At 37.7% G+C, this 27,148-nt stretch overlaps 2 protein-coding genes across 2 annotated transcripts in view; both read right to left on the bottom strand.

Annotated features, from left to right (window-relative positions):
• LOC134748595 (neural cell adhesion molecule 1-like) overlaps positions 1–17,477 on the bottom strand; it is a 137,664-nt gene extending 120,187 nt beyond the window's left edge. Inside the window, exon 1 of the mRNA XM_063683386.1 lies at positions 17,302–17,477. The gene's annotated coding sequence lies outside the window, so the exon portion shown is untranslated. The remainder of the gene's footprint in view (positions 1–17,301) is intronic.
• LOC134748132 (uncharacterized) lies at positions 1,559–5,428 on the bottom strand. Its single transcript, XM_063682836.1, has 2 exons — positions 4,433–5,428; positions 1,559–1,610 (listed from the first exon to the last, which is right to left on the bottom strand). The coding sequence occupies exons 1-2, from the start codon at positions 5,256–5,258 to the stop codon at positions 1,597–1,599; spliced, it is 840 nt and encodes a 279-aa protein (XP_063538906.1). The 5' UTR covers positions 5,259–5,428; the 3' UTR covers positions 1,559–1,596.
• Positions 17,478–27,148: the final 9,671 nt, after the last annotated feature.

The following is a 27,148-nucleotide window of genomic DNA, read 5'->3' as shown; positions in this document are numbered from 1 at the left end:
GACTGAAGTAGCATGCCAATACGAACTTTTCCCAGAAAATGCGATGGAAAACACTTATGCACTACATCTGCATCTATCTACTCATAGATACTTTTATATTGCGGCTGGACTCATGTTCAGTTGGATCCACATTTAAGTAAAATCTGTTTAAATTCAAGATATCAATCAATATTAAGTTAAACACAACTTGGTAGTTGGTTTGTATGAGGTATGGGATGCAACTGAGCATTGTTTTGTTGTTCAAGTTTTCGTGTTGTTCGCCTAATACAGTTTTTCATATTTTCCAGTCCGCTAACCTTTCGTTTTGGTACATTCAACTATTGAGCTCAAAAGTCACGATTTTTCATTTGTATTTAATCTACCTTACTCGTTTCTCATAAAATGTTCATATACGTGATGACTCGTTTTGCACACTAATTATAGTTGGTCAAGCAGATCTTGTCAGTAGAAAAAGGCGGCAAATTTAAAAAAAAATAGGCGCGAAAGGATACCGTCCCATAGAAAATTTGAATTTCGCGCCTTTTTCTACTAACAAGATTTGCTTGACCAACTATAGATAACGTCCTCATTCTAGATTTGTGCTCATCCCAATACATAAAGGATTGTAATTTTGACTATGGCCCCTGAAGTTTTCATATATATTTTCACACTGCGGATTCTCAAGGGAGTAATCTATGAATGGTCCCGATCGATAAAACTACGCCCTGGCAAGGATGGCGTAATATCACAACAGATGTCCACGACGGTTATGTCAACTGAGCGTCCATTCACGAAACTAATAAAAGATTCAGCATTGTCGTTTGCAGAAAGAGGGTTCTTCCAAAGTATTGGCGCCTATTTCAGCCGTAGATACGTAGACGAGGACACAAGTGAAACAACCGGTAGCTAGTTATGCACTGCTTTATTGTCGTATAGGTATCGTGGTGGGCGCAGCCACGCACACATGCAAGCATACGCTAGACGCATATATATCATCCCTCCACCTATTAAACTATTAATATTTTAACCTAATTTCAAATTAACTAGTAATATTTTTTAAAATCTATTTTGGGACGGGGACGCCTCACTCTCCGTGTCTCGCCTGTTGGCGGCCTATTGTCGGATTCTGCCTCATAAAACTCTTCCTCGTCTTCCTCTACGGGGTGAGTATGGCTTGACTCATTCTGGTGAGGCGATGGCAACATCAACGGTTGAGGCGGCGGTGGCGGCGGCGTTGGCGGCGGCGGTGGCGTTGGCGGCGACGGCGTTGGCGGCGTTGGCGGCGGCGGCGGCGGCGGCGGCGGCGGTGGCGGTGGCGGCGGCGGCGGCGGCGGCGACGACGAAATAGAAATTGGCGCAGGCGGTGAGTGCGTAAGTATATCGTGATCGTCATAGTCCCATACATTAGCATCTCCCAGGTAACCTTTATACAATGCTAGTTGGTTTACATGTTTTCGATAACTTATTTGAGAATCCCAGTCTTTAATTAAATACATAACTTTTCCTATTCGCTTTTCTACCGTTCCTTTACTCCACGTAATTTTATTATTGTTTACATTTTTCGTATAGAGTACAAAGGTGCCAATTGCGAATTGTTTCCGGTTAGTTACATTATTATTATCCTGTGAGCACTGAACATCGGGCTTATCAGACTTTGGAGCCGCAGACGAGGGCAGCGGTGAGGGTGGGGATAATAGATCTATACGTGACCTCATTTTACGTCCGTAGACTAATTGCGCGGGGGAGAACCCAGTGGTAGTGTGTTTCGAATTACGGTAATCAAACAAATATTTTAAAAGTTCCATTTTCGCTTGTTTAACGTTACTGCTCGACATAAGACTAGACCGTATTCCTTTTTTAACTATTTTCACATATGATTCGGCTTGGCCGTTGCTTGCAGCATGGTACGGCGGTGACGTGACATGCTTAATTCCATTAAGGATACAAAAAGATTGAAATTCTTGGGAACAAAAAGCTGTGCCATTGTCCGTTACCAAAGTTAGCGGTATACCGAATCTGGACATAAATTCATACAATTTATCGATAGTGGCGGTGGATGTAGTTGTGTTGGCCATGTCGTACACTTCTGGCCACTTGGAAAACGCATCGACCAGCACTAGGTACATTCGACCATTTATTGGGCCGAGGAAGTCGGCATGGACACGACTACAAGCTTCCTTAGGCGGTGTCCACGGAACGGGCTTGACTCGGGCTGGCGCTGGTCGCATCTGTATGCAAATATTGCAAGACCCTATCATTCGTTCTACTGCTTCGTCCACGCCCGGAAACCAAAATCTAGACCTAACCTCCGCCTTAGTCTTCACTATACCTAGATGCGATTTATGGAGCTCCGACAACACTTTTTCACGTAACGTGTCTGGAATTACAACCTTATGACCCCTCATAATGCATCCGTTTTCGTATGATAGCTGTGTTCGACATAAGTGGTAAGGTTTAATTTGTAAATCGTTAACTTTGTTTGGCCATCCCTCCATTATATATTTACGTACCTTAACTAAAATAACGTCATTACTGGTTTCTTTGCATACGTCCGAGAAGGTGACAGGCAGACTACCACTTAGAACGAAATGTACATAAGCGGCGCGATCGCACGGTTCCGCGCCGACATCATCAGCACATTCCTGCGCCGCGCCCCGCGCGCCCGCGCAGGCCGCGCGCTCGTCTGTCGGCGCAGGTGCCGGCGCCGGCGCCGGGAGACTAGCGCGAGACAAAAAATCAGCGCTGTTGTCAGCACTTCGCACATACTCAATGCAATAATTATACGCACTTAAAAATATTGCGTATCTTTGGAGGCGATTTGCTGTCACTTCTGGAATACCCTTATATGGTCCAAAAATCGATACAAGGGGTTTATGGTCTGTGCGAAGGACGAACGGCTCTGATTTTCCATACAAATATTGGTGGAAGCGACGCACACCAAAAATAATAGCAGTAGCTTCCTTTTGAAGCTGTGAGTATCGTGTTTCGGCTACCGACAATGTCCTTGAGGCAAAAGAAATCGGCCTCTCTTGGCCTCCGGGGTCCAGTTGTGATAAAATCGCACCAAGGCCCCGGGGTCCAGCATCGACTGTCAAAAATAGCTTAGCCCCCGGATTGAAGTGAGCCAAAACCTGATCTGATGCCATACATTTTTTTATCTCCATGTAAGCGGTATGGTGTGCATCCTTCCATTGCCATTTAGACCCCTTTTTTAAAAGGTCATAAAGAGGACACAAGATTGACGACGCATTTGGTACAAAGTTCCTGTAATAATTTACTAACCCCAAAAATGATTGGAGCTCGCTAACATTATTCGGAATGGGAGCCTTTACTATCGCTTCGACCTTATCGGGTGACTTATGTAAGCCGTTTTTGTCTATAACATAGCCTAAATAACTAACTTCATCTTTATAGAAATCACACTTTTCTTGTTGTAACGTCAATCCTGCGTCTTGCAACCTATTGAGCACGGCGTTTAACCTGCGCGCGTGCTCGGCGTCGTCGTGGCCCGTGACGAGCACGTCGTCGAGCAAGCACAGCACGCCCTCCATGCCGGCTAGCACGCCCTCCATGGCGCGCTGGAACACGGCCGGCGCGCTGGCGAGACCGAACACCAAACGAGTATACATATATAGTCCCCGAGATGTATTTATGCAAGTGTACGGCTGTGACTCATCATCTAAAACAAATTGGTTGTAAGCCATTGATAAGTCGAGTTTAGTAAATTTAATGCCACCATATAATTTTGCAAATAATTCTTTTGCTGTTGGCAAGGGGTACTGGTCGACTATCAATTGCTTATTTAAAGTAACAGAATAATCTGCACACAGTCGTACACTGCCATTCCGTTTTAACACTGGGACTATTGGCGAAGCATACTCGGCATGGTCTACGGGTTTTAAAATGCCTAATTGTACTAGCCGGTCGATTTCTTTGTTTACCTTATCGCGCATTGCAAATGCGATCGGCCGCGCTTTAATAAAAACCGGTTTCGCGTTATCTTTGAGTCTCAGCCTGACTTTGTGTTTATTGAAACAGCCTAATGAATTTGAAAATAATCTAGGAAATTTTTTTTGTAGCTGTTCAACTGAAGACAATTGGTGACAGTGATTAACTCGTACAAGTTCCAATTGAAAGGCTGATATAAAATCCCTACCTAGAAGAGACACTCCGTCGTCTCGTACGACATGTATGTCTAACGAATGTGTGTAGTCATCGTAGCACACAGGCAACCGCACAACGCCTACACATGCGATGTTATCGCCATTATAAGTAACCAGCCTTCTTCGCAACGGACCCAATGGCACATCTTTAAAGTATAATTTATAAATATTATTTGAAATTACAGTTACGGCGGCACCGGTATCTATCTCAAAATTTAATTTTGATCCGCGAACAGTTACAGTGCCTACCATTGGCTCTCCCCGCAAGGAACGTATAGTAAATACCTCACCATCGTCCCCGAAGTCCTCGTCTCCGGCTCCATTGTCTACGTAATTCACTTTTGATGGACACACCCTACGTAGATGGCCTTTAACGTTACACTTCTTACACACATAATCACTATACTGACACTCCGCGGTCTTGTGGTTGGTATACCCGCATATGGTACACTTAGGCTTTTCTACACGGCTACTCTTTGTAGCGGCCGATCCCTTGGCACTAGCACTGCGTGAAATCTTTAATAGCGGGTCCCGCGCCGCGGCGCCCGCGGCAGATGCGCCAGCTCCGCTCGCGCTGGCGGCGGCAGCTGCACGCGCTGTGCTAACATTCTCGGCGTACTGCACAGCTTTGCTAAGTGTAAGGCCAGCCAAATCTTGCGCGTAGAGCTTTTCTTTTTCGTAACAAGCCCTCATTCCCATAATAAAGCGATCGAGTAGCGTTTCTTCCACATTATTGAAGGCACAAAGCGACGTCAGACCACGAAGTCTCGCGGCCCACTGCGAGTGAGATTCGCCTTCTCGTTGTACCGCTGCGTAGAAATTATGCCTCTCGCTGAACCCAACTTGTTTAGGGTTGAAATGGGTATCCAAACTATTTATGATATCGTCGTAGGGCACCGTTTGTACATCCTTAGGTAAAACCAAATCTGCAGCGAGTCTGTACGTACCCTCCGTGAGTGCACTTAGCAATATAGCTCTCCGCTTTGTTTTAGTCGCGTCTGTCACATCGGTGATGTCGTTTGCCACAAACCACTGTGTCAGGCGACTTTTGTATGTCTTCCACTCCTGTCCATTGTGGTCAAAACTGGTCAAAATTCCAAATAATCCAGTCGACATGTTACTTTTTTTTTTTTTTTAAATGTGGGTATTCGTCGCCACTGTTAGATACGTAGACGAGGACACAAGTGAAACAACCGGTAGCTAGTTATGCACTGCTTTATTGTCGTATAGGTATCGTGGTGGGCGCAGCCACGCACACATGCAAGCATACGCTAGACGCATATATATCAGTTTTGAGGTCAGGCCGGACCTTCTCCATTATTATGTGATATGGTTTTAGGAACATGCATGCTGATGTGATGTAATAGTTATTGAGGGGATCCTTAGTGCGATACTTGTGTAAACTTTTTGAAGAGTATTTTGTTATTTTATTTTATGGTTTTGAGGTCAGGCCGGACCTTCTCCATTATCATGTGATATGGTTTTAGGAACATGCATGCTGATGTGATGTAATAGTTATTGAGTGGATCCTTAGTGCGATACTTGTGTAAACTTTTTGAAGAGTATTTTGTTATTTTATTTTATGGTTTTGAGGTCAGGCCGGACCTTCTCCATTATCATGTGATATGGTTTTAGGAACATGCATGCTGATGTGATGTAAAAGTTATTGAGGGGATCCAGTGCGATACTTGTGTAAACTTTTTGAAGAGTATTTTGTTATTTTATTTTATTTAATAATGTATTTGCTTTTGTGACCGATTTTTTAATATCATTGTGATGAGTTTAGTACGATATAGGTATATTAGGTATTCTATTTTGTGTAGCTCTTTTTAGAAGAGTATATATAGAATACCAGCGGCAAGATTTTCAAAACCATGGACATATTTTGAGTCCCCGGATTTTGATAAAATTTGGTTAAGTTTGAGAGCTCATTCTGGGCGGAATAAACACGAAATCCCAATTGGGACAAAAATAATGTAGGTATGTAATGTTTCGTTGAGTTACGAATTTTCCATACATTTTTGGAACTCAGAGGAAGTACTTTTAGGACATACGGAGAATTTGCGCTTATATTGTACAAAATAGGGAAATTCACCAAATAGAAAAATAAACACAACAAAATTCAAATCAGCCCACAAACGACACATTTCGTAAGAATTCGCTTGCCAAGTCCGTGCAGAGTTAGCTTGGTTTAACTTTGGGTCGTTATTTTTTCTATTTACATTAGATTAGATGATTAGATGATTTATTTCATGAAAGACAATTACATTATAAGTTTGCATTAATGTCAAAAATATTAGAATTTCTATCATGATCGTCAAAATAAAAATGAAAATAACAACAATACTAATGAAATAAAATTATAGCTCCAATAAGGATTGTCAACACAATTAGAATAAGAGTAAGTATGTAAATACTTACAAATCGAAAATATAAGTAAATTTACAATGTCAAAACTTACACTAAACAATATAAAATAAATTAAATTTATTTTATTTTAAAGTGGGCACTTTACACTCGCACTCGTATGTACATGAGTCTAAAGCCTAAAATATAGTAAAAATAAATTACAAAACTTGTTATCAAATCCCATAGTTTGTTAATTACTACGATATACTAATTAGGAATTCAAGCCCCAAAACAGCCGTAAACATAATTTACCTACACGACCGGTTACTAACCGAATCAGATATCTATGCATAAACCATCACTTCGCAAATCGTCGGTCTAGACGACCCTTAGAATTAAACAAGTGTCCCAAGGGCCGAAAAGGCAACATTTCCTATCCTATACCCATACCCTCAGAGTTTTTCCCCTGAAGGCTAATTAGAATAAAAGAGTGTTAAACTTGGTCTTAACTGATGGCCGCATTTGGGCAAAGCTTTTGCAATATCCTTCCCCAAGGGAATACCTCAACTGTTGTGGGTAGCGTTATACATTCTAAATGTCAAATTTATTTGCACGGATATGATGAATTGGCTCAGAGATTGGAACTGAAATTCGCAGTTATTTATTTTTGTTGAAATGTGTCTCGGATTGGTAAATAATTTTTTGGTAAGGCTTTGTTTGAGTTTCGTAAATATATTTTATGAGATGCAGATTGGTAAATAATTCTCAGTGATGGCTCGTACTGAGATTGCTCTGAGGTTATTACAATCCACGATATTTGTTATCAATGACAGAAAACTCATTTTCATTTCATTTTATTTTTGATAATAATATGATCTTGGTTTAATATTAGTCTCGGAGAATATCGACCATATTATGGATTATGATAATCACCTTTAATGGCGATATAATCAAGTATTTAATATCAGCGCTTCGTGACTAATGGCAGTTATCCACAGATTTAATTATTAGACAATAAACATACTGGATTGGCGTCCGCGTACCGGAAGACGAACTGCCGGTAGGCCTCCAACGAGATGGAGTGACGACCTGGTGAAGGTCGCGGGAATTCGGTGGTTGCGAGCGGCACAGGATCGGTCGGAGTGGCGAGCCTTGGGGGAGGCCTATGTCCAGCAGTGGACGTCTATCGGCTGACATGATGATGATGATGATGATGAAACATTACCGCATTAAAATACCACGTGTAGGCTAGGATACCACTGCCCTTGGAGGCTTAACGACCGTAGAAGTCGGCCCTTCAGGATAAGGTTATCACGGAGCCCGTTGCATGCACTAGTTTGAACTGGGAATTCCGATTAGGCACTATCCAACTCTACTGGATCCTATGCGTCCTTCCTCCAACTCGCTGGATGCATAACAAATCAAGATCAGAATTGAAAAATGGAAGATGCCTCTTTTAGAAATATGTTAAAATATTATTTGACATTCTTCTTCAAATATAACCTTCACGAATCACGTAATGTGGGGCTTTTATTTTATTTGACAGAGTAATCTTAGAATACAGTTTGCAATAAAATATGTTAGTGAAATTTTACGTACGATTCGTTTATCTATAATTTATATTTCATTTTACAAAAAAATATACAATAAAGTTATAAACAATACAAATTAATTAGGCAGCTTTCTGGACTAGGCCGTAAAGTAAATCCGTCACCAGCTCATTGAACGGCCAAGGGATTATTTTTATTTCCCGCCCGAGATTTATTTTCCTTAGATTAGCATTCCTCTTATTTATGCTAATGTAATTTTAATGGCGAAGTCTTTTTCGGCTAATTTCATTTTCAAAAAATCTCCAAGGATTTATCCCTTAACGTGGCTTATTAAGTTGTCTTAGATAACGATTTAAGTTTAATAAATTATGAATTATCGTATTGTTTGAATTATATTTGCTTAATAGTTTAATTATGCAAATTGGATTGCGAGTTTGTGTGATTATGAGTTATAATGGGTTGTGATTTTTTTGTGGTTTGGTACCTATATTCTAGAGATTCCTATCAATCCAGTTCGCCGGATCGATACCATTCTGGATCCGCTTTAATTAACCGGATCCAAACCGCATTTTTGGAAACACCCGCACAAGCAAGAGAACATTAAAAAATATAAAAGATCTTGATATGTAAATATGTATGCATCTAAAGTTATTTATTGTACAAAACAGAAATATGGCAGTACAAAGGCGAACTTATCCCTTTAAGGATAAGTCAGGGTAAGTAATGACAACGACTATTTGAACTGATCTGGTTTGCAAATACCTATTCTCTATATCATATTTAGGTTTGCATTACTAAAATAATCTTAAAATAGGTATTTTTTACATCTACCTCTTTTAAGTACTTCAAAGTAATATGACAAATAAAAAAACCTTTTCAAATTTTATATTAATATTATTTTACACAGTCTTATGCAAAAAAGTTCGAGATTAACAAAGCAACATAAGTCAAAAGTCAATCTGTTTCAAATAAAATTGTGGACTGCAAGAAACAAAAACTGTGCACACACGAATATATGCTTCAAACAATTTCATAATGGAAGCACTGTTATAACACAATACGTCTTCATTCCTAACGTAGTATTACAGTGTAAAAAGAACAAAACGCGAAATGTCCCGTCAATTCCCGACACGGAACACAACACGAGTCAACACAGTCACGAAGGCTGTATCGGGAAATCGGATTGAAAGAAATAGTGTGCGGGCCGAAGCTGCATTCAAACTAGGTTTATTTGATTTGACATTAGTTGCAGTTATTTATTGTAGGCAGGAAAGTTAAGGTAAATGATTTCTAATGTAAAGGAAAAATAATATCGTTTATTCTTCAACTCAGGCAATTACAATGCGTTTATGAATCTGGTAAGTGTCAAAAAAAATTGCATGGTCAATACTGCTGTTAAACTTACTATCGGTACACTCATTTTGTACTTTGTCATAGTGACAATAGTATGAGGTATCTATCTACTTTCATATTGATTGTCACTGTGACAAGGTACGAAATGTGTCGGGAATTTAATTCTTTGGCTGTACAATCAGTCCCTGCGCCTAATTTCAGAATCTCGCCGTCGTTACATGACATCAAAACTTAGAAAAAAGTTGTTTTTTAGTTTTACTGGAAATATAGTTGAAGACAACTTGATATAGTCTATGACAGACTGCATCAAAAAAAAAATAGTTTTATGTCTGTGACAGGTAAAAGTTTTGATGTTAAACTATTAAGATCTTTTATATCCTTATTTTATCTTGCTAGCACCAATAACCAAGCACCGATGTCCAGGATAGAGCGAAGTGGAAGGAAAAAACCGGCCAAGTGCGAGTCGGACTCACACACGAAGGGTTCCGTACCATTAACTATAAAAACGGTCACCCATCCAAGTACTGACCCCGCCCGACGTTGCTTAACTTCGGTCAAAAATCACGTTTGTTGTATGGGAGCCCCACTTAAATCTCTATTTTATTCTGTTTTTAGTATTTGTTGTTATAGCGGCAACCGAAATACATGGCCTGGTGACAGACGGACAGACAGACGGACAGCGGAGTCTTAGTAATAGGGTCCCGTTTTTACCCTTTGGGTACGGAACCCTAAAAAGTAGGAAAGCGGACCCCGTCACAGTACGGGACAAAACGCTAGGAGGGTGTTGAAGAGCAGCAATAACCAAGCACAAGCGGAATACACTGAGAGTGAAATCAAACCAATATCGAATCAAGAATAAAATATGGACGTTTGAATGTCACTCCCTGGCGAGGAGAGCGTTGTTGTTGGCGCGTAATTGTCTTCTACTTGTACCGCTACCGTTTTATTGTTAAGTGGTTTGATGTCCATACCTCATTCAAAAACTACAGGGCAGAAATTAATACATACCTATAGAGGACAGTCGGTTTTAACGTACCACTTTTTACTTTTTTATTTATTTTATATTTTTATTTATTTAATAAAATACAGAGTATTCATACAATAATCATAGCATAAACTCAATGATGAGTTTAACTGTGGGGTCATCAGTCTCTAGTTACATATGTACTTAACTTAATTTTATAGTAGTGCAATTACTACAAAATATTGAGGTAGTGTATTTTTAACATAGATTTAAATTTAGACTTCTTATTTTCACATCTTATGGCTTCGGGCAAACTATTAAGCAAATATGGAATTCTTTTCCTTGAACTTGAACTGGTTTGTTGTTTTAGTAAAAAGTGGTACGATGTATTTGATGTGCATATACAATTTCAGTAGCTTGGTTACGTTAAGTATGAATATGAATATTCTGGGATTATAAGATCAGATGGGGTTAGACAAAGACTGGAGCAAGAGTAAAACTTGTAGGGAATCGTCATACTGTTACTCTTGTCTCGAGTAAAATAAACTATGTATGTCTTACGCCATTTGACCTTAGCTGACAGTATCGTCGACTCTCCCCTACCTGGTGAAAACTTAAAGTAAAGTATTTTTGGCAAGAGGTGCATATAAGTGGTTAAATTAAGTTCATGCAATGTGTGGTTCTACAGATAGACATCGCAAAAGGTGACTATCAGCATTCGTATCCATAAGCGTAAGTATATAACATCATAGAAATATAAATATGACATATTTAATTAGCGCGATGCCGCATACCGTGATATAATTTCATTGTTTTTACCTTAAAAATCCGACATCTGAGTTGCAAATGTGTACAAAACGCGAGAGTTTAAAGTCGTGATACAATATAAATATTGCAATGTTTTACAAAAATAATTTATTTAAGTACTTCTTAAGAATAACTACAAATGTATATAAAATAATTTATTTTAAAAGACCTCCGCGAGCTGTACCGGGTGCAAAGGTACCCATCACACTTGTCGCGTTACCACGTTGGATAGTGATGGCCAGTGGAAGTCCCTTTCTAACAAAAGCTGTCAAAAGTAACATCCGCTTTTATTACAAGTTACAAGCTTCTGAGAAACGTGCCCCAGGTACGAACCCGCGCGAGCATCAAAATAGACAAATGAATATCAGCTCAATCTATCACACTTATATAGCTACAGTCTTGTGTCTAGAGTAAAGCAAGCCCAAACACTAAAGACGACGAAACACAAGTCAACACGGAGTCTCTGAGGCAGTATCGGGAAATACGGATTGAAAGAAATTCTATGCGGGCCGCTCTGTGGCGTGTTTGTCGACAATTGTTTTCTATCGCTACTCATGGGCAATCCTGTTTTGTCTTTGTCTTTCAAATATACAATTGTAACATTTTATTCTTATAAATAAGTAAATAACTAATAATTAATAAATTGGCATAATTAATAAATTGGCCACCTAACGCGTACCAACACGTACGAACAAGATGCTTAATGACATGTTTATGTTTGCATTTAGTGAAAGTGATATAAAAACAAGTTCTAAAGCCTAACATATGGTTCTCAGATCAAAATCGGCCTCATGGCATAAATTAACCTTTTTTATTTATGTGGTAAAAATCATTGGTTCAAACCTCAGTCGTGCCGTATAGAACAGAAGAACTCGTCCGAAAAAAACCGAAAAAATGTCTGAAAAAGCCATATCAACCAAGGTTGAATTGAATGTGATACAAAGATATGCGCATACGCAGCTACGCCGTAGCACTGTCATTGCTACGCTCTGTCAAGGCGTAGCGTCAGCAATGCTCTACGGCGTGCCGTAGAATTGTTACAAATCTACGGTGTAGTGCTGGAGCGCATTCAAACTTTAAATAACTTCGGCTAAATTCGTAAACCTCGTAACTCCTAAGGAGTTAGTTAGTTGGTAAGTGCTTCTGGGCTTTTCCGCAAATCGACAACCATTGTGCCTAGTTACTGATGTTTGCAACTTTAGGTATTTTTGGCTGAAATTGCAAATCCCTAGTGTGTAGGTACAATAACGATGTTGACGACTGGTCTGGCCTAGTGGGTAGTGACCCTGCCTGTGAAGCTGATGGTCCTGGGTTCGAATACCGGTAAGGGCATTTATTTGTGTGATGAGCACAGATATTTGTTCCTGAGTCATGGGTGTTGCCTAGCTATGTGTATAAGTATGTATTTATCTATATAAGTATGTATATCGTCGCCTAGCACCCATAGTACAATCTTTGCTTACTTTAATCTGTGTAAGATGCCGCTAATATTTATTTATTCTACAAAAACTAACATGTTCATCAATCAGAAATGTACAAAAATAAATACTTATTTGAATCCAGTACCTAAAGGCCAATTCAAACGCACGTTTGTATAATAAGAAGTTCTCTAAAAAAAACGTTTATTCAAAAATCTTGTTTGCTGGCAGACGAGGCTCCTTTGTTTGTGTTAGCTATTTATATGTAACTTAACTTTATCTTAAACCTAAACTTACCTACTTAACCCATTACTGCATGCTAAAGAAAAGTACCTAATAAAGCTGTTCCTAGAAACTACTTTTTATACTTGACTACCTAGATTCGGCATTTTTTGTACTTAAATTATAATTAAAATAGCAGGGTTCCACTCAGCATACCCGCTTTGATCTACCTATACTGTCATCGTTAGGTATTATATTCTCAGTTCAGTTTTTTTTTAATAATTATGAATTATATTGGTAACTTCATTCCCTCTCTTGCCTAAGCAAAAACAATATCAAGCGGAAAGCGCGTATAAATTGATCTAATATGAATGGAATTGTACGAAGTAGAATGTAGGCCTTGTTCGCTGTCTTAAGTGGTTGATAATGGCCCGTTTCCTGGTTTTGACTTTCATTAATTATCTTTATTTAGGGTGTGTTTTATACACAGCTAGCTAAATTTATACAAATTGAGAAAATGTATAGGGAAGCGAATATTTTAGCATAAAGTAATAAGTAACTTTACTTATTACTATATGCTTTAAATGTTAAACCAAAAAATTACATAAATAAACTAATTTTTCCCCTAAGAACAAATTAAATTATTTTCTATGAAAATATTTTAATTTGTGGTTTTTGGTCATTTTTTCCTTCGTATATAACATTTATTTCAGTTTCAAACTAATTTTTGTTAAAAAATCCAAGTTTTGAGGACAACAAAGGGTCTAAGTTTGATTTCCATGAATATTAACATAATGAAAACAGAACATTACAATTACTATTCGTGTAATTATGTACTTAATAACAATAATTAATTCTTAAGCTCCATGCAAGGTAAGTGGAAACTTAGCAAGGTGCACGGCAGTGCATCGCCAAGTTTGAAACAGCCGTGGGTACCAGACACTTAGCATGTTTGAGTTTGTGGAGTTGTTAGTCAAATCACGCTAAGCAAAACTAAACTAAGCTCTTGTGGACTGAAATGGCCAAGGATAAACTTCGTGAAGTATAAATTAGTTATATCTCCGTAAATTCTAAATTAGTCTTGGACAGTGAAACTTATTGGTGAAGATTATTCGGTTATTCTTTTGTTACGGTTTAAATCTTGCTACAATTAAGGCGGCTAGTGTCGTGGAATATCCCTACATAATTAATTAATTCGAAAGTTACTCTGTCTGTCCTCTTCACGCTTAAACCGCTGAACTGATTAAGATGAAATTTGGTACAGTAATAATTTGAGGCCCGGGAAAGGACATAAGATAGTTTTTGTTAATCATCATCATTATCGTTACACGCAGACGATGTTGCGGGCAGAAGCTAGTTTAAAATAAGTATTTATTTATTTAGTACAGCTTTGATGTCTACCGTTCTCCAATTCTCCCTCAATTGCTCAAAGGTAAACTGGAAGAGATCCCAAAAGGGATAAGTTCGCCTTTGTACAAATGATGTGTTTTTCTCTAGTTTTATGTTTCTTTTTGTACAATAAAGAGTTTTACTACTACTAGTACTAAACCTTATTGCACGATATAAATTTGTACAAATGCCGGACTTAATACTGTAAGGCATTCAAAAATCAATTCTTACGTTACTCCGACTATACGCAACCCCTAGCTATGCCCTCAGGCTTTTGTCGGGATAAGACATAGTCCCTCAAGATCCTTTCCCGAAAAGGCGAGTACCTTTTAATGATATTAAATTATGAAATTTTGTCAATGTTCAGGTTTGTTCCTCAGTCATGACACAAATGGCTAAACATTGGCATCCAGATCGCAACACGCGATAGCAGCAAGACGAGCAACATCCATATAACACCACGTTCCTAACATCTCGTGCTTTTTTTATGAATATTTGTTTTCATTTTAGATACAAGATCACAATAAACTTTACGTATAAAATCAGTCACCTACCTACTTTTATGACACTATCGTATGCACAAAAGTATAATTAGGGCATAATAAAAGCATGACTAAAACATATTCTTATTTATCATCATCTTCCCCGGTATTTTGCCACGGCTCATGGGTCGCTTGGCAACTATTCCCAAGAATTGGCGTAGGCACTAGTATTTACGAAAGCGACTGTCACCTGACCTTCCAACCCATAGGGTAAACCAGGCCTTATTGGGATTAGTCCGGTTTCCTCACCATGTTTTCCATCACCGAAAAGCGACTGGTAAATATCAAATGATATTTATTACATAAGTTCCGAAAAACTCATTGGTACAAGCCGGGGTTTGAACCCGCGTCCTCCGGATTGCAAGTCGCACGCTCCTTTCTAATCTACCTAGTTTTAAGATTTTTAAATCTTTTCTAAGGGCTCAATCTACTATATTTACGCTGTGAATCTACTTTTGTGAATATAATTTCGACCTGTCAATTATAATTTTACGTTTTAAAATTATAAACAGCATTAGGGTGGCAGTTTTCATTAGCAAATTACTAAAATGTACAAAAAAGGGTATTTATGTCATATACAACATTGACGATTCCCGCGGACTATGCAACGGGCTGTGATTCATCATCATCATCAACCTACTATCGTCCACTGCTGGTCATAGGCCTCTCCTATTGCACGCCATTGAGCACGATTTGCGGCTACTCTGATCCAGCTCTTGCCAGCCACCTTGCGAAGGTCATCGCTCCATCTAGTTTGAGGGCGTCCTACGCTACGTTTGCCGATACGCGGTCTCCACTTGAGAACTCGTCTACCCCTACGGTTATCGGTTCTACGGCTAATATGACCTTGCATTTCAGCTTGCTAATCCGGTGGGCTATGTCGACGACTTTAGTTCTCTGACGGATGACTGCATTACGAATACGATCCTGAATGGAACGGACTGTCATTCTCCTTTATTTACTAGACTCTGGTTGTATATAAATCATAAATAAAATCATATATACTCGAACACTAGGCAAACACAGGAACATTGCCGGCAAATATTGAAATATGGAGGTGTAATTAGGCCATATTCGATTTGCATAGCAACCATTAACGCATTGGAACAAGTTCGAGCTATTAATCAGTGCAGCTGCTTATTGCCAACAAGCATGTCCCATTGTGGGCTTTGTTATATGAACAATGATGGTGATGATGATAGGGAATTGGTAAGGCGTACGATTCTCTCTGAGATCCGGAATTTACGGCCCAAATCCTTGAGATGAAGGAAAACCTTCCCTGATCTATTTCTTTTTAACTTCTTGTCTATGTTTGATTAGGTTAGGATCCTGACCTAATTCTTAGTCATATAAGTCACATTTTCGAGACCATTTTTATTAGCTCTATACATCATACATCACAACAGAATTTTGAACCCACGATTTTTGACGACCTTCAGTTGAGTAGATGCGATAGACATGCGCTGGACCGATACCATGTGACTTTTTGACTAGTGTTATCGGTTTTAATAACAAAACTTCCGTGAGGCACTGACATATTAAATATATTAAACCGGGTCACTCACGTTTATAAAGTCGATGATTGCTCGACATGATTCGCTCCATAACGAGGAGCATTATCAAAGAGCGCTCGCGTTGGTGGCTCGTCGCCACGACGACCACGTATTTAATAGTGTTATCGGTTTATAATTGATGAGTTGCAACAACTTCTATATTTGTACAACAGACCACTTATATAAATAGTAGGTAGGTAGCATCTAAAATAAATATTAAAACTAAACTAAAGGTCAATAAAATGTGTGGCAGAGTTCTGTGACATCCGACTTTCAATCCGGAGGCCACGGGTTCAAATCCGGACTCGTATCAACGATATTTTTGGATATTATGTACGGTCATTTGATAGTTAAGTACCACTAGCATTTCGGTGATGGAAAACATTCACCATTCATAAGTGCCTACATGAATAAAGTCAAATATACTTTGAACTGAACTTGAACTGCATAGTGCATACATCTGCGAAGTAATTCAAAGTGTATGTGTAGTCCTCAATCCGCATTGGGCCAGCGTGACTATTATAGCTCAAACTCTCTCACGGACGAAAGGAGGCCCGTGCCCAGCCCTGGAACGTGTATAGGCTACTTTATTTTATTATTGACATATGTCTACACCTATTAAACAATTGTCATAATTATGTGATGAAGTAAATAACAAGATGGTAAAAAGAAACGTATATGATAAACAAATATTTGGAATGTTATTTATATTAAAATGTAGGTACACCCTGCATATCCTAGCAATTGTTAAAATTTATAAAATATGATTCACATTACGTGTAAAAAATACATAAAACAAATTTAAGCGGTTAACGCAGCATGTTTTTATATTTCGACACTTTTTGTATTTTAGTATAATTTAATGCCGAAAACTTTAGTTCAAAATACAAAAGAGGACTACAAGCTGATGTTGATTTCATAATATGAAATATTTTCAAAATTAACCCATCATAACAAAAACAGTGCAAGAATTTTACCTCCCACAACTATTAAATTAACTCATTAAATTTACCTCCATAAATCAAGTTAACTCCATTTCAAAAATTCAATTATACAACACAAATCAGTGTGACTAATTGTTTCACAGAGCACAATTTTTCATTTATGTTCATTAGCAACCGCGAGCAGGTGGTTCCCGCGAACGCGCGCCACACGACCACTCGCCACGCGCTGCGAGCAGGCACTGATTCGGCATTGGCCGTTGGTGTCCAAAGGTGAGGGATTCGGGCACCCCCGGATGCCTTCGGGACCTCTCGGCCGCATCCCGATTCGATTGTGAAGAATTTCTTATTTAGATAAACGTATCAAATTCTATTAAATTTTCAAAAAAATTGAAGTGAGTGCATTAGTCTCTTATTGAGTTATTACTTAGCATAAAAGTGACATTCGGATGCCAACAACAGCTGTGGCCTCAACGCCACCGATGTATCTGTCACTTTCCTTGATAAAATGCCGCCGCATTAAAAATAAAGTTGTAAACTTTCTAATTACATATTTATTTCCAATTTTCCTGGCGGGGAAAATTCCATTTATCTCGACCTAGTTGCTCACGGGACAGAAAAGAAAATGTCACATTCCCAGGGCCGAAATGGATCACTTTCAGCTCGCACCTCAGATAAACAATGTCCCACTTTCAAAGCATGAGATTTTAAAACTATCACTAATGTTAACTAATTTGCATCGTAGTCATTTGCCAGTAATGTCCCCGTGCCCCCAGATGTAAGCATTGGTTATTTATTTATTTTTCATAAAATTAGGCCAAGCATTTTCAGTAAAATGATATTTTCTACTTCTTTTCAAATCTCATCAATTAAGGGTAAGAACGGTGTACTTAAGACAATATGAATAAGCCGTCTGTTATCTCATTTAATGATCCGTTGTCGATTGTTTTAACGTAAACAATACATTCGCAGGCGAGGAACAAGTTCAGTGATAGCTTCTTATGTGAGAGAATTTCTATTTAAATTGATTGTATAGATATAGTCAATTGTTTGCGTATTAGTATGGATAAAGTACTTACCTACAATTAATATTATAGTTGGGATCCCATACATGAAAAGTACCGAATTACAGTTTGGTATACGAAATCTTAATTCAACCATCAGTCGACGAGTGAAAAAAAATATACTAAGAGGGTAACTACTACATCCGTACTCAAATTTTAAGTTTGGAAACTTCGAAAAAGTGCAAGTGTCTTTTTATACCCAACACGACATTATCGTTCTAACTTTACGGTTAAGTAGTTACTTTCTTGTCGATTTTTTTTATGTTTTGATGCCATTGTTATTATCAGTTATATTTCTAAAAATATTTTTCGTTAAAAGATGAACACAAACCATTCTATTATTTATTTTTCATTTTGACCTAGGGTTTTAATGTACGTCTGAAAGACAAAAGTTTTATTTTGTTTCCTTTTTTCCCTCACAAATGTGATGAAAACCGGCCAAGTGCGAGTCGGACTCGCGCACGAAAGGTTCCGTACCATTACGCAAAAAACGGCAAAAAAATCACGTTTGTTGTATGGGAGCCCCCCTTAAATATTCATTTTATTCTGTTTTTAGTATTTGTTGTTATAGCGGCAACAGAAATACACCATCTGTGAAAATTTCAACTGTCTAGCTATCACGGTTCATGAGATACAGCCTGGTGACTGACGGACAGACGGACAGACAGACGGACAGACGGACAGCGGAGTCTTAGTAATAGGGTCCCGTTTTTACCCTTTGGGTACGGAACCCTAAAAACATTGTGTGTGACACAGGCGGTACAGGAATTACGAACTCGTGTCGCCTTCGGCTTCGAGCTTCAATTCACACTTGTTCGTAAATGTTTGTTTGCCGCCCTGAATAGTCAATGTACTGTTTTTAACCCCAACCTCACTGACCTGATGACAATTAAACTACAACAGCTGTTAGGCAACCGTAACATAATAATTACCCAATGATGGACCCTCCCACTGACTGCTAAGTGTTCTGGCATTTACGCCCACATGTGTCGCGTTTACGGCCGTTTGTAGCAGCTGAAGTAGTTAAGCGTGTGGTCCAAAGTGACCTAAGCTGAACCTTATTCTTAGCATCATAAGATCTTGTGTGAACCACTGTGAATACCTTCCCTGCTTATCTTCTGTTGCTGATTGTACTAGGCTTTAGAAGTTTCTACTTAATAATTCAACAACCCAAATACGAGTGTCATGTTACTTTATATTATGTTTTAGTTAAGTACAGGATTTTTTTATTTTATCAACTGTTATGAAGGCCATGTCTTTAAGCGCCACATGCACCATCCGCATCCCACTAACCCGAGGTTAACCGGTTAAACCTGGATTTACCATGGTTACCAGTACACTTTTTATGGCGATTTGGTTTTGTTCGTACATCAGCTATAGGATTGACAGAGCAACACACCCAAGGATTGTGAATGTGTGTGCGTCGCGCTACTCACGCGCCAAAACTAGGAAATCGGCGTGTTATGAAATCACAGTTTTCTTAGCAACCCTACTTTTCATCTCTTTGATTTAACATACCAAAGAAATGATTCAATTACTCGTAACCTAATTACTTTAGTAAATGTACTCCCAAATGCTCGCGCAAACCAAACAACCGTATATAACCAGGATTTAACACTTGATTAAAACCCGTCATCTGTTATATTTCATGTAAACAAGCAAAAATCACTAACCCGCCGTAAGCCCCTGCCATGTTGGCAAACAAACAAATTTAATTACGGAGGTGCCCTTGTGCGGGAAATGTTTAATTCCAAATCAAATAACCCTCGAAATAAAAATATAAATTGGCTATTGGGTATAGGAAAATACCTACTGAAGTGAGCAGTTTATAACAAATAATGTGCATAAAAATTCAAAATAAGTGTATTTTATCGGAATTGATACTTAAAGGGGCCCACTGACTATCAGTCCGCCGGAAGATATCGGCCTATTAGTTTTGACAGAACAAGAATTTAACAGTTCCGAACAACTGACAGGCCGATATCGTCCGGCGGACTGATAGTCAGTGGGCCCCTTAAGAGTCCCCGGCAAGCTCAGTTCTCCATACAAACGTAGTTACGCTCTCATTTTAAAACGACTAGCTAGATTGCTCTAAAACTTGGTACTTACAATAAGATAAGGTATATCTAGGTCTGTAATTAGTTTATGTAGCCTTAGACACCATAGTAAAAAAACAGCGAATTTAAGTTTTTCATACAAAATTTGTTTTTGCTCTATTTCGTTTCTTTATAAACTGGAGCTATATAAACTAAATACAGACCTAGATATACCTCATGTCACTGTATATGCAAAGTTTCGTTACAATCTAACATGTAAGTTAAAACGAGAACGGAACTCCGTTTGTATGGGAAAGTGGAATTCGGCCGAGCTTGCCGGGGGACTCTTAATAATTATTATATTTTGCAGTTCATAATTATTTTATTATAAGGTCATAACTTTAACGTAACAATGTTAAGTAAGTATCAATTTCGAATATAATTTAAACCGAATCTAGTAGGTATTTAATTTGATAACGGTAATAGTTAATGTAAGAAAGTAAATCGCTTGTGGCCTAGCGGTAAGAGCGTGCGACTTACAATCCGGAGGTCGCGGGTTCAAGTTCAAACCCCGACTCGTACCAATGAGTTTTTCGGAACTTATGTACGAAATATCATTTGATGTTTACCAGTCGCTTTTCGGTGAAGGAAAACATCGTGAGGAAAGCGGACGAATCCCAACAAGGCCTAGTTATGAGCCGTGTATGTCGGTATAACGTGAGGAAGATGATGAATAGTTAATGTAAGACCTCTCATTTAGGTATACATGGCGACTGCAGCAGCTGCTGCAACGTTACTGCTGCATCGTTAAGGCGGGCGATGTCACTGTCAATTTACTGCAACGCTGACGCAAAAATACTGCAAGTGTAATGTTTGTTGCGGTCGCACTCCAAATATCACATTATATAGCTCTATAAGTATATTATTTTATCCGATACCTAAAAATTTCCTTAGTGGTGGTCTGGTGGTTATTTAGAAATAAGTTTTCTTGTCATTAATTCTTGTAATACATATATATAAAGCCAACTATGAAAGGTCGCAGCTTTCATAGTTGGCTTTATATATATATATGTATTACTAATTTTCGTCATAACAGGCGTTTAGCCGTTTCACGCGGCGCGATTCGGGAAATGAATTAGAGATTTAGGTACTAGATATGAAATAGTAAAGATATGTGACGTTCCATGGCAAAAGGTACCTTATGGCGGCTGGCACTTACGTCGCATAGCGCCGCAACAATTTGCGGGTTTTTAACACACTGTGCGTTTGTAATAGTTATACAATTAAACATGATTATAATAAAGAAAACATCACAATCAAACTATTTTTGTTTTTTTTTAACCAAAATAGTTCTTAGTCTTAAAATTATTCAATTCAATTTGTTTTTAAGTTTACGTCTAAATCCTATTCTATAATGATCCTTAATAATAACAAAAATCATCCCAAACAACCTCTTACAACATTTTATTTACATTTGTATTAAACCTTTTTATTTATAGGGCCTTTATTTTAAGTTTATTTATACCTAGTTTGTATTTCTTCTTAAGCCTATCTTATTCTTTTTAAGCCTATTTGTATATATAGGTATAGTTTTTTAAATAAATAAATAAATAAATATTTCTTTATGATGAAAAAAATTAAACCTTTAATTATTTATATATAATTATATATAAATTATGACTACTTATAAAATAAAACGACTAAAACTAAACCTACCTTAAAAATAAAAATCCCTATAACAAACCCTGACCTCTTGGCAAGGTGCCCAGCACGCAGGCAGCATTGTATATATATACCTTGAATTACCTATTTAACTATTCGTATCTATTACAAATTAGCCCTGTATAGGGCATCAATAACAACAATGTTATTGTGTACCTTGATAACTTTTCTAATACACGTATCCGTAGTCATGGAGTATCCCAAACATTCGGGAAATCACGCGCTAGGGCGCCACCGCAAAGACATTTCGGTCCCGCACCCATTCGAAATGAAACCGTCAGAATTGCTAACAAAATTCCAATCACTCGGACTACTAAGCAAATAAACAACTAAAATATTGGTTTTGATTTAACCGGAACAAATGTAAATGGGAAATAAAGCAAATACTTATTATAAGACATTAACAATATCGGGCTTTTCTCATCGGTATGAAATTTAAATTCTGAGAAATATAGGAATTTTAGTCTGAGAAGTTAAATGGGATATTACAGAACTTTAGTAACAAACAGTTATCTGGGCATTTTCACTTAAAAGTGTACCATTACCTTTTTTTTGAAAATCTTTATATCTTTATAATTGCGTGTGTCCCGACTGACTGACTGATTCATTAACGCAGAGCCGAAACTACATAAGACAGTAAGTTTAAATTTGCACACCAGGATGCACTTATAAAGTGTACTAGAGATAAGAAGCGATTTCGAAAAGTTCAACCCCTAAGGGTTGAACGTTTGTATGGCGTTCAAGTTTTATTTTATGCTAGGAGCTTGAAACTTAGTGAAAAGGATTTATATTGAAATAGAAGAAAACTAATTTTAGCGTTTTTGGAAATTCATCCCCTAAGGGGGTTAAAAACGAGATAAAAGTTGGTATGGGGATCAAGTTGTATATTAAGTTAGGAACTTGAAAGTATGTAGTATTTTCTTTTCACTTTGTACATTTGCATAGATAAATATATTGTTACCTAATCTTACAGCAAAAAAGCTGTATTAAATGACATCACCAAAAAATAACATTTCGTTGTGATTCGAGTCACCGTTTTTACCCATGGATCTATTTCAAACTAAGATGAAGACGAAATAAATACAACTTTGGGGACAGAACAAATTATTTTATTAAATATGTATCTTGATTTGTTTTTTTTTTTGTAGTCACACTATAATATATAAATTAAAAACTGAATGTTATCAATCCCTCCAGAGACAAAAACCTACCCAAAAAATAATTTAGAATTCCCCATATAACTGGACAAAACGACCATTAATGTATCTAATTATATAATTTATACAGACAAAAATAAATATGTTCCTTCATAATTTAAGCAAAGAAATTCATGATCAATTAACCGGAACGCCAAGCCCAACAGCGGTAAATTATAAAAGATAATATGAGGCGAAATTCAGGCTTGTTGGTTAACCCGTCGAGATAAGACACGTCCCGTGATAAGTCGAGACCTTTAGCCGAGCGCCGTGGCTATAAATAAATCTCCTCGAATAATAGTTTGTGTCACCATCCATCATGCAAGGTTCTCAAGTTGGTTTTAGCCGGTTGGAACACGTGATGAAATGATATAGTGGTTTGGTTTGAGTCATTAGGGAACCATTGATTGGTGAAGCAGGCTCGGCTGTCAGGGAAAAAATATTATAGTAAGTATAAAGGAAAACGAGAAATGATAAGGGAAATATTTTCTTTAAATTGTACTTATTCAGGTATCTGCTTTATTAAGACTGATAGTGTTTTTAATTTAATAATGTCGAAAGTGTAAAATAAATGTTATTTGTTTACCTACAAATTGACTACAAGTAGAAGTGTTTTTGCATTTTTGTCGGTTCATAATACTAAGTCTTATGCTGAAAGTTATCCAACAAGTTTGCGTAAGTCTTTTATTTGACTACGGCGAAGACAAAAGTGACTTCTGACTACACTTATAAATACCCTCGTCAAAAACTACTATTTAGGGCGATTTGGAATGAACGAGGTGGTTTTTTTCTTTTCAAAAAGGAACGAAATCCATTACTAGTAGGTATGTAAAACATCTTACTCGTGTAAAGATTCACCAGGGTCTTGTATAACACAATCGCAATGTTTTATAACAGAATCGAAGCTGACACGCGTTTATTTTGGGTGACGTCGAGAATAGCCTGTATGTATCCCAAACCAAAATGTTTTGACGCAATTTTTTGTACATCAACCACAGCTAAGCCCCGTTTGAATTTTTTCGAATTTTAAAATTATAAGTTGTATGAAATCTGTTTTTCGCTCCTATTTTTTACAATCATCAAAACATCGAAAAAGGTTAAAAGTAGGGGCATAGCTATGGTTAATATACATCAAGATAGGTAAAAATATTTTCCATAATGTCAATATTCAGAGCAAAAATGGGGACTGCGTTTGTATGGAGAAGCGGCCGTCCCCCTCTTAAGTACACAAACATCACATGCGGGATCATTAGTCCGTGTAAGCTAACTTTACATCGACTTGAACAGAACAACGTGAGGAGGTGTCATTATAAACGTAACATTTTCATTAAAAAAAATATGACATTGCCACACATTGTCATTGCATATGCCACGAAGAGTTAACTTGGTCCGCCTCTACCTACAAGGCTAATCAGTCGTCAAACATCAGAAATGGAATTAAGTCTTCGACTGAATACCACACCGTCCACACCCAACACCAAGGAGAGTTCTAAAAGAACTGTTAACAACCAAAGTTTGTAATTAGTCCGTCAGACTGGATGGAGGCGTAAAACTTAACTGGCGAATCATTCGAGCTAGTTGGAATGAAACCAAAAGGAGCTCAGACTAAAGGGTGGTTCGGACCACAGAATAGATAATGGTGTTTACATACAGAAGGTCCACTGGCGTCAACTTTGGTGCCGCTGTAGTCCGATTATGTCACAGGTCTAGAATGTAAAAGATTGCTTGTCAAATGAAAAAATGACGAGTGAAAATGAAAAATGGGAAATGAAAAATTATTTATTTCCTTACTAAGCCAAATTGCCATAAGTGGTTGGGTCTTCCTTTTAGGTGAATGAACCTGTATCAGGATGCCCCGCTCCCCTATAACTAACAGTCTTGTTATTTTAGGAAATATTGTACACAATATGAAAGTTACTTATTTTTATTTACAAACTACTTAAAATATTAAGTTATAGTTTTAGGTATTTATGCTATTAATTATTATTCTATTAATAGCTTATTTACATTGTTGTAGATGTACCTATGCCGATTGCGCTTTATATTGCCTTTTGGCAAACATAGATTTACCTATAGCTTGATACCCGGCAACATTGTTTTTACGACGACGGGTAGGGTTAAAATCTAGGGTTTTATGTATCCTGAGTGTTAAAACATACCGCTTCCTGATGGTTAATTGGTCACTGATTTCATATAGTTCTTTTGTAGGAACACATCACCTTGAGCAGACAGCGTTACCCTCTCTCCTAAAATTTAAATAAATATATTTAATTTATTTATTGTATATACTCTCTAATAAAATTGTTGTTTTGGCAGCGTCACTCCAGACATACAGTATTTTATTTATTTTATTTTATTTATTTGGGGCAATAAATATATTATTTATTTTATTTTATTTATTTGGGGTATTAAATAATTTCACGGTTTAGACACTTGTTTTAGTCACTCGCGTCGCGTGAAATTATTTAATGTTAGTATGTCTCACAACAGTTTAAATTCGAGTAATACAGTAGCTCATGACAGGTTGTGCCAATGTAATAAAGTTGATTCAGTAGTTCCTCAAATATTTATCAAAAGTGCGACTAAAATTGGAATGATGTCAAGTGGCTTTGGAAGTATTGAATTGAGAGATAATATGTGATTGCGTAAATTAAATTCATTAATGAAAATAGGTCATTCTATAGAAATTTGATGTAGTATGTAATTTAATGTAGACCAAGTGTAAATTAGGTAGGTATATTTTATTGCTCCGGAGTGTACTTTTTATCGCAACATGTGGTAGCTTTTGGGTTGCAAATTTTGCGCGTTATCCGTGCCGCATCATATTCAATACAAAAAGCGAGTGTTTAAATTGTAATTTAAAAATAGTTAGGAATATACAATAACAGTGTAATGTATAATCGAAAAATAGCGGAATACTCGAAATCCACGCTATTTTATCTTAAAACCGTTTCAGTGGCGCCCAACGTGTTGGATCTACTTTAATTAGAGGCAAGACTGTGACCTGTGCCAAACATACGGAGCGACTGTAGCGTGGTGTGGTTGCCAGACACTGATCCTTCTACTCGTAATATACGGTTGTGTTTCGGTTTGTATTGAAACTACAATTTATGGTGCAGCGAAATGGAATATAATGATAGATTTTTAAGCTCGTCAAGGCCGAGACAAACCTTACTGGATTAACGGTACTTTTGTAATTCAGTTGTATATTATGTGTATTTACCTGATTAAAATAAATAAATAAATAAATAAAGGCAATTTCGTCGATTTTACCATGCGGTTCTGAAATAAGGTCTCAAACATATTCTTATCCTTAAATGATTGACAATGGAATGACAAATGCAGCTGCATGACGGTTGCGACTTTATTACAGCAACGTTAATATCGCCGCTGTTTTAGTAAATTTCCTTGATAATATGAGCGACGTTTGCCGCCGCATTCCTGCTGCGATTATGACATCCATTCTATCACTCGTTTTATCAAGGAAAGTGACAGATATAGCAGCAGCAACAAAGACGCCGCGACAATAATGCAGTTGCAGTTGAAATGCGAACGACATCTATACGAAAAACCCGGAGCGGGGATCAAGGTTCTTCATGTATTTTATATTATTATCATTCTCTTTATTTATCTTTCATCTTAGGCTAGGTTTTTATAATATGGATATAAAAGTAAATTACAAAAACACTTACAAAACATTACAAAAAATATATAAACACATTATAAAAAACCTAACCTAGGGTACCGCCGGCAGCGGGGCAAGGCCCAAGCTGCCGGTGGTCAGGGCCGCAGAGAGAGGAACCGGCGGACTATCCGCGCCGTGTCCAAGATCACCACCTTCTGCATCTGACCCTTGATCCAACCACCCAGCGAGAGTCTCTTTAGGTGTTGGTCGAGACT

The sequence above is a fragment of the Cydia strobilella genome, chromosome 16 (assembly GCF_947568885.1).
Source record: "Cydia strobilella chromosome 16, ilCydStro3.1, whole genome shotgun sequence".
Taxonomy (NCBI): domain Eukaryota; kingdom Metazoa; phylum Arthropoda; class Insecta; order Lepidoptera; family Tortricidae; genus Cydia; species Cydia strobilella.
The sequence above is the reverse complement of the archived record's forward strand: the minus strand, read 5'-3'. Positions and strand labels throughout refer to the sequence as shown.